Here is a 15,306-nt window from a genome sequence, read left to right on the forward strand (position 1 = left end):
AATTAGCCTGTTTGTTTGTGGGAGCCTCTGATCTCCCTAAGGCCTCTTGCCTGCTGAAAGGGTAAGTAAAGTTTTAGCAAGCACCTAAACTTAAGTATGTCTTTATTTTTTCTCATTTAAAGTGTTAAGTAGATGATGCTTTAAAGCATATGTGTGAATGTAAGCCTTTTGTTTGTTGATATCATTAATTAGTGCTTATGCTGAGTAGGGAAGAATGAATATTTACTCTCTGCCAGTGCTGCATGTGGAGTACTAGCAGAAGATTTGTATTTTCTCTAGCAGTCGCTTCTGAACATTTCACTGTGGAGTTAGAGAAGGTGGAGGGGGGCAGAATTTCACCTGTACCCCGGGAGTCATACTAGTTTGTGTTCCATCACCGTTGTGGTAGCCTTGCTATGTTATAAGGAAGGATACTTTAAGTTTCTATAGAAGCTCTGTGTACCTCTGGGCTCAGGAAGCGTTCAAAGTGCGCAGCATTTCCTTGAGAATCGTGCCACTGTTGTGTTAATACTTAAGATGTTTATATGTACTTTCTGTTTTGGAAGAGATTTGAAGGGTGTAAGGTTAGAGAGGAGAGTAGTTTGGATGATTTAAATGCAGATTCCTGAGTATTGCGGAGTTTTGTGTTGTTAGGCAGCACCTAATATGTACACTGGGACTGGAGAGATGGCCCAACTGTTAAGAGCACTAACTGCTCTTCTAGAGGTTCTGAGTTCAATTCCCAGTAACCACACAACCATCTTTAATGAGATCTGGTGCCCTCTTGTGGCCTGAAAGCAGACATGCAGGTAGAATAATGTATACATAATAAATAAAAAACTTTTTTAAAAAATGATATGTACGAGGAAAATAATTTGCAGAAAGGAGGGATGATAAGAGTATAATTAGCATCAGGAATATTGGGGTTGTCACAGGCATTCTAAACAGCTTGTGAAGTATCACTAGTTACAGATCATATGCATTCTGTACAGGGAATCTTCGTAAATCAACAAAGCTGTGGAATGTACTAGCTGAGAAGTGTAGCCACAGGGAGCGGTTCTCAGTGACTTTAATGATCGGTGCCTGAGCAGCTAGCTGCCTTACTGGCCTGTGTAGTGATCTCATGGTGCGTTTCTTTTTCCTATTTTTAATTTCCTGCTATTTGCCGTGCTATCAAAATAGCTCTTAATTGTGTTAACACAAAATAGCTCTTAATTGTGTTAAGGAATTGGACAAAAAGCTGTTATTAGTGAGTTACTGACTACATCAATATTCTTTACGAGTTTTTCTATTATAAAGATGTTTTCTTGGCAGAAGTAAGGAACAGTAGGGTAAAAAGATGTTATAATTGTGTATATAATAGATCTCTCTGAGCAAATGTTCAGTTTATCTTAAATGGCCCATATGACATTTGGAAGATAGGCTATTCCTAGTACAGAGCACTCTCTCCTGGGAAGTTGAAAACAAACTATCCAAGTGAAACCTCAGTGTATTATGAGGCTGAAAGATTAAATTTGAATGCACCAGCTCTGTTGTAATCGGAGATTCTCTTGCCCCATTAGAGTATCATAAATGTCTTCTTCAGACTAATTCCATCAAAGTTAATGATGTTAAGAAGTCTAAGACTAGGAATAATAGTTTAATATAGGTAATGAAAAATTCAAATACTATTTAGAAGCAATAAATGATAACATTAAAATCAGGAGTGAATGATTAGGACTAAAAGATTCCAGTACCATATCAATTATTTATGAGTTTAGTAGAATTTCTTTGGGTTCCAAAGCTTTTACCTCTTAGTCTGTTTTAAATATTAATTGGGATTTTTTTTTCTTTTGACACAGAATTTCTCTGTGTAGCCCTGGTTGCTCTGAAATTTGCTCTGTAGACCAGACTGGCCTCAAATTCAGAGATCTTGCCTTTGCCTCCATCTGCTGAGATTAAAGGCATGTACCACCACTGCCTGCCTTAATTAGGAATATTTTAAGTAAAATGTTATAATTTCAGGCCCAAAGGTTTTTGTAGAAAGTTTGGTTTGAAAAGATTTGTAAATTTTTGACACAAAGTTTCCCACACTTTACAACTAGCTTCAAGTTCTGTTTGGTTAATATAAAGTTTAAAAACTGGTCAACGTTTTTGGTGGAGTTGGGGGAGCTGGGATTTTTTAGACAGAATCTTAGTCTCTAGTCCAATTTGTCCTGGAATTTGCTGTGTAAGTAGCCTAGGCTGGCCTCAGCTTGCAACAGTCCTACTTCTGTCTCCTGGGTTCTGCAGTTATAGACGCGAGTCCCCACATGTGATAAAACTGACCAGCATTAATGCTGTCATCAGTAATGATGAAATTTATATTCATATGTTGGAAAGTCAGATGAGAAGCCAGTGAGAAAATAGAGAATCATCTTTATAAATAATATTATACATTTCTCTACTCTCCATCTCTCAACATTTATAAGAGTTGAACAGAGTAAATTTATTGCTGAGGGTCTATGGGATCACCTTGAAATTTTTTTATACTATTTATTTGATGACCCAGTTTCCAGTGGGCTTCCTAGAATTCAGTAAACACTGTGTCCATTGAGAATGTTAAAAAATCATAAGATTGATATGCTTTGAATTTTACAGAATGGACTGACAAGGTAGGGCTAGACAATGGGTGACCAACTGATTCATAAGCTAAGTCCAACTCTTTTTCTAAAGTCTGTGAGTTCAGACTGGCCTTTACATTTTATATTTCAGATACTTAAAAATATTTCTAATTAAAAGAATGGTATTTTTAAAACATAAAAATTCTGTAAAATTCAAAAAACTGTATTGGGGCACATCCTCAGTTGTTTTATGTGGTCTGTGCCTGCTTTGGTGCAGATGCGACTGGGTAATTGTGACTGAGTTGTCATGTCCACAAAACATAACATATTTTACTGCCTGGCCCCTTTTCAGAGCAATTTTGTTGACCCCCTGTGTCAAAATGTAAAGCATTGTATGAGTAATAATACAGAAAAGAGCCCATTGTGAACTGAATCCAAGTTCATTTTGTATAGAGGCAGTTAGTTTAAAGGGTTAGAGAGGAGTGAGTGGGGGTTCCATAGAGTCAGGGAATGGAAAAATTATGAAACAGCAGGGAAAATGTACAAAAAGTGGATGGTTTTGAAAAAGTGGGTGGATTTATGAGAAACCAGTGTGGATTTGTTACCTGGCACTAAAGGTGGTTAGATGGCTGTCTTTTCACGTGGACCAGGAAATGGGTTCTATCTTCAACGTTCAAATGAACCAACAGCCATGACTTTCCTCAGGTGTGTATTTGCAGAGGATCATGCTAGTGATGCATTGTGGAGCATCGTAGGCTAAAGGAAATGTTTTGGCTAAGTCTTGTGGGCTATGGAAGCTTCATATGGGAAAAAAGGGACCATTAGCTTGCTTAGGATTTAGTCCAAAAGAAAATCTTCAGTGGTTCTATCAGTTAGGAGGCTGTTTCACTGTCCAAAAGGATTGATAATAGTTTGGATGAGGTTAGCTGTGTTCACAGGGACAGGTGAATGGGTGTGGGAGATGCTTAGAGGTCACACTGAGATGACTTGCTGTTGCGTTGGTGCACCACCTATGGAGTAGACTGAAAAATAGTTTGTTTTCTTTGTTGAACAAAGACAACTAGGGACTGGAGGTGGCAGATAAAGTGTGCCTGCTCTGCAGACATGAAGACTGAGTTTGGATCTCCAGCTTTCATGTAAAAAGCAGAGTGTATTGATGTTAAGTCAGTAACCCTGAGCAAGCCTATCCCTGGAGCTTGGTGGTAGCCAGTCTAAGCCAGTCAGTGAACTCTGAGCTCAAGGAGAGATCCTGTCTGGGGCTGAGGGTGGGGATAGAGAGCAGTAGAGGAAGATACTCAACCCTCTAGCTTCCACATTCAATACACACACACACACAAAACAAACACACAATTAAAAATAAATTAAAAAAGCTAACTATACCATCAAAAAAGTAAGCGAATTATATTGCTTTTCCAAAGGCAAGAGATATGACTTGAAACACCTTCACTATGAAAGGAAAACATCATCTGGAATAGCAGGCATTTTGAGCATCTGGGCAGTTAGCCTGCTTCTTGTCTTGTTAAGTTTTCTAACCTCTTTTCACATATGCATCCATCCTCAAAGTTAATAACTCTTCTACTCTTTATGGCATATCACTTGCAGATATAAACTTTAGTAGCTAGAGTGACGTTTAAGAAGTAGTGGCTGAAAATATTGCAAGATTAATGAGGCACAATGACCTTAGATGTGAAAAGTCTATTGCATTCCAAAAAGGTGAATTTAAATGAGTGACCTCACCTAGATATACCAGGATAGCAAAGCGGAGGTTTATGGGTAGCGTTTTCTTAACCCTAGGCTTAAAAGGTGATTTGTCTGAAATAGTTTTAAATGTTATTTTTTTGGCAATAGTGATGTCATTTGGCACAGCTCAAGACTAAGAACATTGCTTCTTCAGTGGAATTTACATGTTAATTAATGCTATTGGGAAATTATTTCATAACTAGTTTTTTTATTTTTGAGACCTAAGGAGATGTATTATTAAGAAAACTATTATTCCATTTCTTTTTAAAACATAAGCAGGTATTTAAAATATTAGGAAGTCTGACATTTTCACAAATAACATCTGTTACCTTAGCTGCAGTATTGTTTTTCTTATTCATTTAATCTAATGTTTTCTCTCTGTGTACCATGAAAGTATTTCTTTTCTCTTTCCAGTTTCCACTCTGATTATTCTTTCCCTGTTTCTTACTCACAGACATCTAAGGAATAACTATGTAAAATCGTTTATCCATTTTGTATTTAAAAAGTAAAATGAAACAAGTATCCCCTTGCTTTCTTTTCTCTAATGAACATTTCCCTTTGGATTTTTATTTCTCTTTTTTCCTGCACAGTCTCAGCAGGCAAATAAACTGCGCCTTTGGTGACAGTAATTCCCATTGTCCTCATATGGACTGACCGTTCTGTGGTCACCTCAGTCAGGGAGAAGATAGCTTGCCTGCTGCTGATAGGCCAAGCAGTCATTCTAGCCCCAACTTGGTGTTTTGTGAGCTGGATGGTCCCTGTTTATTAACACTACACTTCACCTTCCTTAACAAGATGGGATGTGCACGTGCATGCACGTGTGTGTGTGTGTGTGTGTGTGTGTGTGTGTGTGTGTGTGTGTGTGTGGAGAGAGAGAGAGAGAGAGAGAGAGAGAGAGAGAGAGAGAGAGAAGGAGTAAGAATTTAGGTGCCCTGTCTATATATACTGTCAAATTCATGCTACTTTTTAAATGTATGCTTTCCCCCTCTTTCTAATATTCTCTCTCCTGTTTTCCATTTTAACCAATATGATGCATGAGTAACTGTGTGTATGAGATCCAAAACTAATTCCTTCTAAGTTTCATTTTATTTTTTTATAAGAGCTGTCTGACTGTATTTTGGGTTATTCTTTATGAAATTATCCTACATATCTTCTATAAGTTTTTCTCCTTATAACATTGGGTAAAGAATTTTAAGTAAGAAATTTTTATAACATGATACACATTTTTTCTGCTAGTGTTTTATATTTGCTGCTTATATGTGTATTATTTTATCAAGTTATACTTTTTTTCCAGGAAATGTTCACATTTTCTGTGCACATGTCCACATGCAAAGCAAAATTGAGTTTAGGTATTTTTAATCTTTTAATTCAGCAGGATAAAAATTTTCTTATACTCATTCTTGTTTAATGTCTTAAATATTAAAGTATGTTTGTATATTGTTATTTAGGTGACTATTATATGGTTAAAAAGATTTTGGAGGAAAACAGTTCAGGTGACTTGAACATAAATTGCGTAGATGTGCTTGGGAGAAATGCTGTTACCATAACTATTGAAAACGAAAGCTTGGATATACTGCAGCTGCTTTTGGACTACGGTTGTCAGGTACAAGGCTAGATGATTTTATCCAGTAGCGTCTAAGAAATGTTAGCTATGCCTGCTTTCCTCTTTCCTCCTAGCTTACTTTCTTCTTCTTTCCTTTGTTTACTCTCTCTTCCTTTGCCTTCCACCTTCTATTTGGTTTTAAGCCACTAAAGAATTTACAAAACAATCCCAAATAAGCTATTTAAAAATGTAATATTTTAAATTTATTTGTGTTTTTCTTCCTGTTTCCTTTCCCTACATCAGACAAAAGTAAACGATCATGAATTATTAAAGATGACATTATTTTTATTACTGATAGGATAACTATTTGTATGAATACTAAAAATAGTGCGAGTGTCATAGAAGTGCCAGGGGACAGGGTTTTCTGTGGCCCATGTTATTTATAGACACATGAACAAAATGTTCCTCACAAAACAACTTACAGTTTGATTTGGTTTCTCCGGTTTTATTATGTTTTCTCTTTGTTTGAAATGTAGAGTTTGCTTTCATCTAAAGATGAATGATAGAACCTGCCCTTTGTCTTCATGTCCCTTAAGGTAGAGCAGGCGTGCGTGCACACCTTGAAGGACAAGTTAATTGGCATTATGTCCTCTCCCTTTGGGTCACTCATGGTGAACATAGCACAGAGCTCTGGCTCCTCTGCTGCAGCTGTAATGAGGCGTGGCGTTTGGACTGCGTGGCGTTTGGACTGACATCAGGAAACGCAGCGATTGCTCTTAGTGTGATAGGCAGGTTTAGCTACATCCCTATGATTTATATCATAATGTGAACTTGTGAGTGACTTATATGTAATGTATATGTCTATATTTAAGTATACAAACACATACACACTTAGGGTAGAAAGGGAAATTGGGTACCTAGCCACTTTAGCTACCACCTAGAGTACAACAAGAAACTAAGTGAGAAGGGCCTCTGAGCTGCCATTGTCATTTCCATGAGGTTTCTGGATTTCGTTCAGATGTAGAACACTTCTCCTTTCTCCTTCACAGCCTGCTTTTTCTCATTTTAGATTTCATTTTAACAAACTTAAAATTTTAGATTTCTGATCTGAAGAGGATCAAGAAAGGCCATAAAAGGGAGCATAGAGCTGTAACTGAGCAAAATGAAGCATGGGACCACTCACATTGTTTAATTCGAGATTTTTAGCACTGAGTGTCTGCCTGGTGGTTAAACTTTATAACTGGTTTAGCATCAATAAGGAGAAGTTAAATTATATTCACTACCTAAAACCTCAGATGAAAGAACATATATATTTATGTATGTATATATGTATCCTTTAAAAGCAGAAAACTTTCATCAAAATTATTTAAAATTTAAATTTAAACACTTAAAGGCATAAGCTTCAGTTACCTAGAAAATAAAGTTATAAAGAAATTCAGTCCTTGATTATTTTGGATAAGAAATGTTATAATAACTGCATTTACACGTATGGTTTTATATACATACTAATTCTCCAGTAACATGATTCTTTCACACTCTTGATTATATTTGAACATCACAATCAGACTATCTAGTTGCTGTATCTTAGAGATCATAAAACTGAGGCTCACAGACTTTAATGGATTGCCCAGAGTTGTAAAATTAGTAAAGGCAAGCTAATACTTGAATTTAATCTTTTGGCTGCAAACCCCATGCTCTTTCCAGTTCTCTGTATTCTGTCCAAGTAACCTGTGCCTCATTCTGTCAGCTAGCAAATGTCCAAGACCTTAGCTGGGTGTGATGGTGGAAATGAATACAGAAAATATGACTTATTCACCAGTGGTATTAAAATGAATTGACAGCTAAAGCACCTCTGGATTACAAGGGAATTTAAATGTAAGACTGTATTTAATAAGTGCTGAGTGGTAAGAATGCTTGATGCTTGTATATTGTGTTACAGTTACAAAATACTTCTTGTTTTATCTTGAGTTACAACAGTGGTCCTCAAAACAAACAAACAAACAAACAAAAACAAAACAACTTTGTCTGTACCAAAGAATATTTGGCAATATCAATATCTGGAGATATTTTAGTTTTACAGTTGATGGACAGATTACTATTGGTATCTAGTGGGTAGATGCTGTAGATGTTACTAAACACACAGGAAAGGTACTTCAATAACACCAAAACCCATATGGTTTTGACCCACTTATTGACCCAAATGTCAATAGAGCTGCTTTTGAGAAGCCCTATTTTATACTTAAACTTTTTGCAATTCAAACATAAATATTTTAGCAATATAATAAGACCATTATGGTTTGGAGCTATCAAGAAAACTAGGTTTCTGTCTAGCATGTGTAAATCTCTGTCTTTGATCCCTAGTGCTGAAGAGGTGGAGGGGACTTTTTTTTTAATGTGTTGAAACTGGAGAGATGATTAAATGGTAAAGAGTACTTGCTGCTCTTGCAGAAGACTCCAGTTCTGTTCTTAGTACCTACATCAAATAACTCATAACTCCAGCTGCAGGAGGCACTGACACCTTTGGCTTCCACAGGCACCTGCATTCACATGCAAATATTGCTCACCATTCATATAATTAAAATGTGTCTTGTTTGTTTACTTTGAGAAAGGGTTTTTCTGTGTAGCCCTGGCTGTTCTGGACAGACTGGCTTCCTGCCTCTGCCTCCCAAGTGCTGGGATTAAAAGCATGCACCACCACCACCCAGCCTAAAAATATATCTTTTAAAAGTTTTAAGAAAGATTTCACTGAAGAGTGTCTATTGAGCTCGGCCTTGAAATATTTATATTCAGCCAGAGAGATGGCTCAGTGATTAGGAGCACCTGTTGCTCTTGCAGAGGACCTTGGTTCAATTCCTGACACCCACATGATGACTCACAACCATCTGTGTGCAACTCTAGTTCCAGGGGACCCAACACCCCTTTCTGGCCTTTTTTTTAAAAAATATTTATTTATTTATTATGTATACAATATTCTGTCTGTATGCCTGAAGGCCAGAAGAGGGTGCCAGACCTCTTTACAGATGGTTGTGAGCCACCATGTGGTTGCTGGGAATTGAACTCAGGACCTTTGGAAGAGCAGGCAATGCTCTTAACCACTGAGCCATCTCTCCAGCCCCCCCCTTTTTTTTTTTTTTTTTTTTTCCCTTTCTGGCCTTTTCAGACACAAGACACACTTGTGGTGCATAGAGATGTGTGCAGACAAAACACTCATACACATAAAATTTAAAAATCAAAAAAAGAAGAAATATTACCATTGTTAAGATTTATATTGCCCTGCTTTGTGCCGGTGGACTTGTCTTCCTGATCTTCAGAAAGATTAAGTAACTTGCCTGGATTTATTTTGTAAATGGCAAACTTGGGGTCTGCACTTAGGTTCTGGTTCTCGAGTCCATGTTGTTCCTGTTATCCAAGTCTGTTCAAGAACTTAGAAGTAGTTAAGGGGTAGGGGATGCAAGAAAGAATGTAAGGTAGATGTATGAGGTGTGATTTTCTGAGACAGTGAATTCACAGCCTTTAGAATAAAGCACCGGGCTTGTGATGTAATGAAAATACTCAGGAAAAATAACTAAAACAAAACTGGTGAAAAAGGCCTTGAATGGGAGGATCTGTGTTTTATATAATAGATAGTTAGGTATCATTCAATACATTTTGATAGAAAATATGGTATGTGTCTTGTGTTATTTTAGATAGATGAATATGGTGTTCAAGTTTAGGCAAGACTGGGAAGGAAGGGAAGGTTATAGCCCATGTGGGCAGTTTTTGCAATATTTCAGGTATGAATATTAAGGGATGAACTGAAGACTGTCTATAAGAGCGACAGTGGCTGTGTAAGAAGAGGGGAGGGGCTGGGTTGTAGCTTCTGGTAAAACCCTTGTCTTGCACGCCTTAGGCCCTGTGTGTGAGGAGTAAGAGGAGATACAAAAGCTGTCAAGAAAGGGAATTGAGTCCTAGGGTTTTATCAATCTTAAATATGAGTGACTAGGAGAGAGGGGCGAATACTAGCAAGCTCGGAGGAGAGGTTAGACGTAAGTAAAGCAATATAATTTCCAGGCTTTAGCTTTACTTATTTGGGGGTTGTCTGATAATGACCAAGATATTCTAGGCATCATAAGCAAGAAGATGACCCTATATATCTTCACAAGGGCAGAAATCACAGAGCATAGAGCTAGCACAAGTTTTTTCCTTAGGGAGTTTTTATATTTAATAAAGGGCACTGGTAGGAAAGAGTTACATTTTAAAAGATCAAATGAATTATTTGCAATTTTTGGTTCAGTTAGAATGGTGGTGTGAAAGCCAAAGGGGAATTTTAGTTTAATTTCTGCTTAGAAGTAAAGGCACAAGAGGAGAGAGAAAAAGTCATTGGATTTTGAAATTATGGTGCTGAAATATTTAGCATGATATACCTTAATTTGAGAATTTTAACTGTGAAATAAAAAAGAAAACATTTAGTGACAATAGAAAGATAAGATTAAGTAAAGTCAACAAAGGGAGAACAATTTCCCATAAAGTTGTGGGATGTGGGACTAATATTCCTCTGGATGAAGGACTAAGTTCTTATAGAATATTCCAGAGCATTAATATATACTATAAGTGGAAATCAGGTATAGAAAGGAAATATAAGTATCTTCTCACACTGAGGATAGAAGGATCAGACGTTGTTGGACAAGTTCTGAGGTGAGAAGGAAAGAGTGGCTTCAAATATAGTAAGTTTATGTACTGAATATATTTTAGTGGGGATGGTCAGTTTTCTTAGAAACTGGGAAATAAAAATAAGTGAGGATGTTTTGTATGCTTGCAAGTATTTAAGAATACTTTAACCTGAGCATGGTGGCACACACCTGTGATCCCAGTGCTTTGGAGGCTGGGGCGAGAGGAACACAGGTTCAAGGCCAGTCTGGTTTTAAGACTGTGTCTCAAATAAATTTATTTTTTTAAATTAAAGTATTTTCCTTCAGAACTGTCATTTATTTATCAAGTAACATACTATTTGTATAGAATGGGTCAGTGGCCACTCTTTAATTACGTTTTTAATATATGTACTTTTCATAGCTGAAGCTTATCCTTTTAAGCATTGAATATTAGCATACCTCTTTACCCTTTACTGAGTAGTGTGCCTGAATATAATTTAACTTTGCCATCATTAGTTGGAGTTGAGAATGTAATCATTTTACTTTGCTTCATGAGGTCCAAAATTATTTTTTAATTGTTTTTATTGAGCTGTACAGTTTTCTCCACTCCCCTCCTTTCTTCCCTTCTCCCCTTTCCTGTAGAGGTCTAAAAAATTATTAATAATTTGTCCTAGCATTAAAGTCTGCAGACTTCTGTGTTCTGAAAGTGATTTTGTTCTACTGGTATTTTATTCTTTCTGTCGTCAACTTTTATTTTTTTTCTATTCCCCATTTTTGTTGGTTTTATTCTAGCTGTTCTTTTATTCAGTAAAGATCTGAGGAATGCTTAGGAAAGCCACTGCCCTTTACTTATGGACAAATCTTAAGTCAAAGTGGAAAGGTCTCTTTCAGGAAATAATGTCTATGATGTTACTCTGTGACTTGGGTTGTTGTTAGTTTTTTTTTTTTTTTGGTGATGTTGTTTTGAGTTGTAAATAATTCATGACTATATTTTAGATTATTGGAATTGCATGGTGTTTGAGAGCAGTGGCATTACTATAGTTAGCTTTATTGATTGCATTTAAAACTGTAGATACTATATCTAGTAATAATGGGTACTGGGTCCTTGCTTTTAAAAGTTTGTTTGCTTCAACTGATTTAATATGCTAAAACTGAAGGGAAACATGAACTGAAAAAAGGAAAAAAAAAGTCCTTGCACTTTCTAGGACCATATCTAATGAACACTAACATTTTCAAGGGATTAAATTTCTCATCTAGCAAGGAAATTTTTCCTACAGGAAAACATTAGTGATTCCTAGAGTTTAAAAAGAATTCCAGCCCCTATTTTGGGTTGTCAAATACTATTTTTAAACATCCCACTAAAGCTTGCCATTTTTAGTCTTTATTTTTGACATTCAAATAAGGACAGTGAAAACTTTATTTTATGCAGCTATAAAGAATGCTACAGATCTGCTATAGTTTCATTCCTGGGGCAAGAGTGCTGACATTATGGCATTTTCTGAGATTAAATCATCATTCATTACCTCATTTTTCCTTCTGCTATTATAGTTTTTCTTTAAAAAGACAAAAAGCAAGGGATCCAAAACTTGGTGTCATGGTTGCCAGTAGCACGTTGGCTTTGTTAGAAGGAAGTGTAGAGCCCCTGGGTCCTGAGTCTAATATTAGGTTCACCTCTGCTCAGAAGTAGGTCTCCACAGTAGGCTGGGACTGGAACTGTAAACTCTTTCATGACTCTAACAACTTTGGTAACTGAATTCTTTGTGGTTTCTACTTGATGAGTGCTGACAATCTTAAATTGTACCATTTCTATCGGCAGTGTATGTTTTGAAGATGAGAATAGAGGGCTTTTGTATATCTTCGTATTCTCCCCTCTTCTCAGAATTACACTAATGATGTTATCCAACATATTTCTTTACTTAATAGTTTCTGGTAATTTCTTTAATAAATTTAGAATTCTAGGAAATTTTTGGTCCAAGGTTCAAGATAAAACATCTTGAAGTTTTTTTGCTTTTGTTTTTGTTTTTAGCTTTAAACATTGCATGGATTAGCACTGTTCCATACAGAAACTCTTCTATGAAATAGTCATTATTTTATCAGGTTGTGCATTGAAATCAGAACAAAAATGGTACATTGTGGTACATAGAAGTACTACTGATTTGGAAAGCAAATGTACTATGTGGACAATATAAATTTTTTAAAATCCAATATTGCTGTATATAATAAATACAGTGTAAAGAATTTTAAAATAACCATGAATTAGTTTAAGTACTTTTACATTTTTATCTTACATTTTCATTTTAACTTTCATTTTTTTAAAGTCCGCAGATGCACTTTTGGTGGCCATCGACTCTGAAGTAGTGGGAGCTGTCGATATACTACTTAATCATCGACCAAAACGATCACCAAGACCAACTATAGTAGTCAGTACTCTTAAATACTTATTAATCTGGATTTTTAAGCCAAAGTAGATCTCCTGCCCCATTGCCATCTTTTCTCCCCCTCCCCAGTTTATTTTGTTTTTAAAAGTATTGATATTTTTACTTTGTAAAATATTACTTTGAAGTAAGTAGAGACAATAATAATTAATTTTGCTTTCTGGAAACCTTTTTACAATTAGTTAATATTATGTCAGTGTGAACCAGTATTTCGTTGAAAATACAGATTAGTTTCTAGGTAGATTTAAGATGTACAAGTGATGAAACCATAAAAAAGGAAGACAAAGTAGATAGTATTTAGGTAGCTGGTGTGGAAGAACTGTTTTAGTTTAAAAACAGCAGGTGAGAATTGCAGTGGCACACATTCTCATTGTTACAGAAGTTACGTCTCAATTTCGGGCGTTGGGCAAATATAGAACTATGGATACTGGGAAACAGGCTTCCAGGAAGTATCTCAAATTAATAATAGATCTGGGCCTGGCAGCAAACACTTAATGCCAGCACTCGGGAGGCAGAGTAAGGAGGATCTCTGTGTTTGAGGCCAGGCTGGTCTATATAGCAAGTTTCCAGGCCAGCTAGGGCTACATAGAGAAACCCTATCTTAATGAATAAATACTTACATACGTACATAAATATTATTATTATTAGTAGTAGTAATAGTAATAGAAAAAAGTGATAGAAAGCACCAAACTCTATTAGAAAAGAACATTTAGAAGTTTCCATAAAATAAAACATAAAATTTTAAAGTATAATTGCTAATCAAGCAAGTTACTGAATTTTGCTTATTTTTGACCAAATTAAGAAAAGTGGCCATGGTTGTGTACTATTGCAGAATCAGGTGTTTTGGAAAATATTTTACAAGGTTATCATAAACAAGAAAGATACTTGTATTCTTTAGCCTAGTGCTGTTTCCTCTGTTGTAGGAGAGAGCGGGCCTGCTTTTCATTCCATCCAGCTAGCTTACACCCAAAATAATCACACAGAAACTGTATTCATTTAAACACTGCCTGGCCCATTATCTCTAGCCTCTTATTGGCTAACTCTCACATATTAGTTTAACCCATCTCCATTAATATGTATCGCCACTTGACAGTGGCTTACCGGCATGAGTCTAACCAGCGTCCTTCTTGGGCAAGAGAACCATGGCGTCTGCCACTCTGCCCTTCTTCCCAGAATTCTGTTCTGTCTTCCCCGCCTACCTGATTTCTGCCCTATCAACTAGGCCAAGGCAGTTTCTTTAATGACCAATGAAAGCAACACAAATACAGAAGGACCTCCTACACCACTCCTCTAGAAATCTGAGAAGGAAAATAAGCAAATCATTGATTTTTATTTTATGTGTAGCAGTTTGAACACTGTTTGGCATATCCTAAATGTCCAAAAGGTATCTCAGTGGTAGAGTACTTACCTAGCATGCCCTTGATTACCTTCCTAGTACAAGAGGGGAAAAAAAAAGATAAGTATTCTAAAAGACAAGACAGGAAATATAAATAGTTTTGTATATAAACTTTGGAATATAAGACAATAATTAAAATGACTTTAAAATATTTTGAGTTAGATTTTAATGTATCCCACACTTCCCTAAACTCCATAAATAACCAAGGATGATCTTGAACTCCTGAACCTCCTACTCTACCTAAATCCCTATCATTAAAGTGCTGGGGTTATAAGTGTTAGCCACCACACCCAGCTAAAGAGAATAGTCTTAAATTAAGTTTTAGGAAAAAATATTAAATGAGATAAAATGAGGACACTGAACTATACTTATAATTAACTGATGGTTAAAAGTATACATAGAAAAGGGACTGGAGAGATGCTCGGTGGTTCAGAGCACTTGCTATTATTGCAGAAGACCTGGGTTCCATTCCCAGCACCCACATGGTAGCTCACAACCATCTACAACTCCAGTTCTAGGGTACCTATCACCTTCATCTGGCCTCTGGGTATTGCATGGACATTGTTCCCAGACATATATACTTGTGAAATAATCATACACATAAAATAAATAATATTTTTAATCCTTAAAAATGCACACAGAAAAAAAGCTATATAAATATAACCAAATGCCACTTTATAGTAGTCATTTCTTATTGATTGACCTAATTAGGGATTTTAAAAAATATTTTATTGGTTTTCTCAGTAGCAAGATAGTCATTTATGATGTTACTTTAAAATGAGATATTTTTGTACATTGAATTTAAAAAGTTTTAACATTTATTATTGTTGAAGGTATATTAATCAGTTAATCTTTTTAAATGGTTTCTGGGATTATCATCTAACTGTAATCAGAATAAAAATATTTTTAAGAACTAAACAAATTTTGCTTTCATTTGGACCACTAAAAAAAAAAACTGATGTTATAAATAGTATAAGGTGTTTGTCTATCATGCAACCTTTAG

At 35.9% G+C, this 15,306-nt stretch overlaps 1 protein-coding gene across 5 annotated transcripts in view; it reads left to right on the forward strand.

Annotated features, from left to right (window-relative positions):
• Trpc1 (transient receptor potential cation channel subfamily C member 1) overlaps nucleotides 1–15,306 on the forward strand; it is a 52,768-nt gene that overhangs the window by 4,495 nt on the left and 32,967 nt on the right. Inside the window, exons 2-3 of one of the 5 annotated variants that reach the window (XM_050157306.1) lie at nucleotides 5,750–5,904; nucleotides 12,791–12,892. The exons of 1 other annotated variant lie outside the window; for it this stretch is intronic. In XM_050157306.1, coding sequence (XP_050013263.1) covers nucleotides 5,750–5,904; nucleotides 12,791–12,892 — 257 coding nt within the window. Of the gene's footprint in view, nucleotides 1–5,749; nucleotides 5,905–12,790; nucleotides 12,893–15,306 lie in introns of those variants that run through there. 3 more of the 5 variants (XM_050157307.1, XM_050157308.1, XM_050157310.1) reach the window with 3 other exon arrangements.

Source organism: Alexandromys fortis, unplaced genomic scaffold, assembly GCF_014885135.2.
Source record: "Alexandromys fortis isolate MF-2015 unplaced genomic scaffold, M_Fortis_MF-2015_v1.1 scaffold_85, whole genome shotgun sequence".
Taxonomy (NCBI): Eukaryota; Metazoa; Chordata; class Mammalia; order Rodentia; family Cricetidae; genus Alexandromys; species Alexandromys fortis.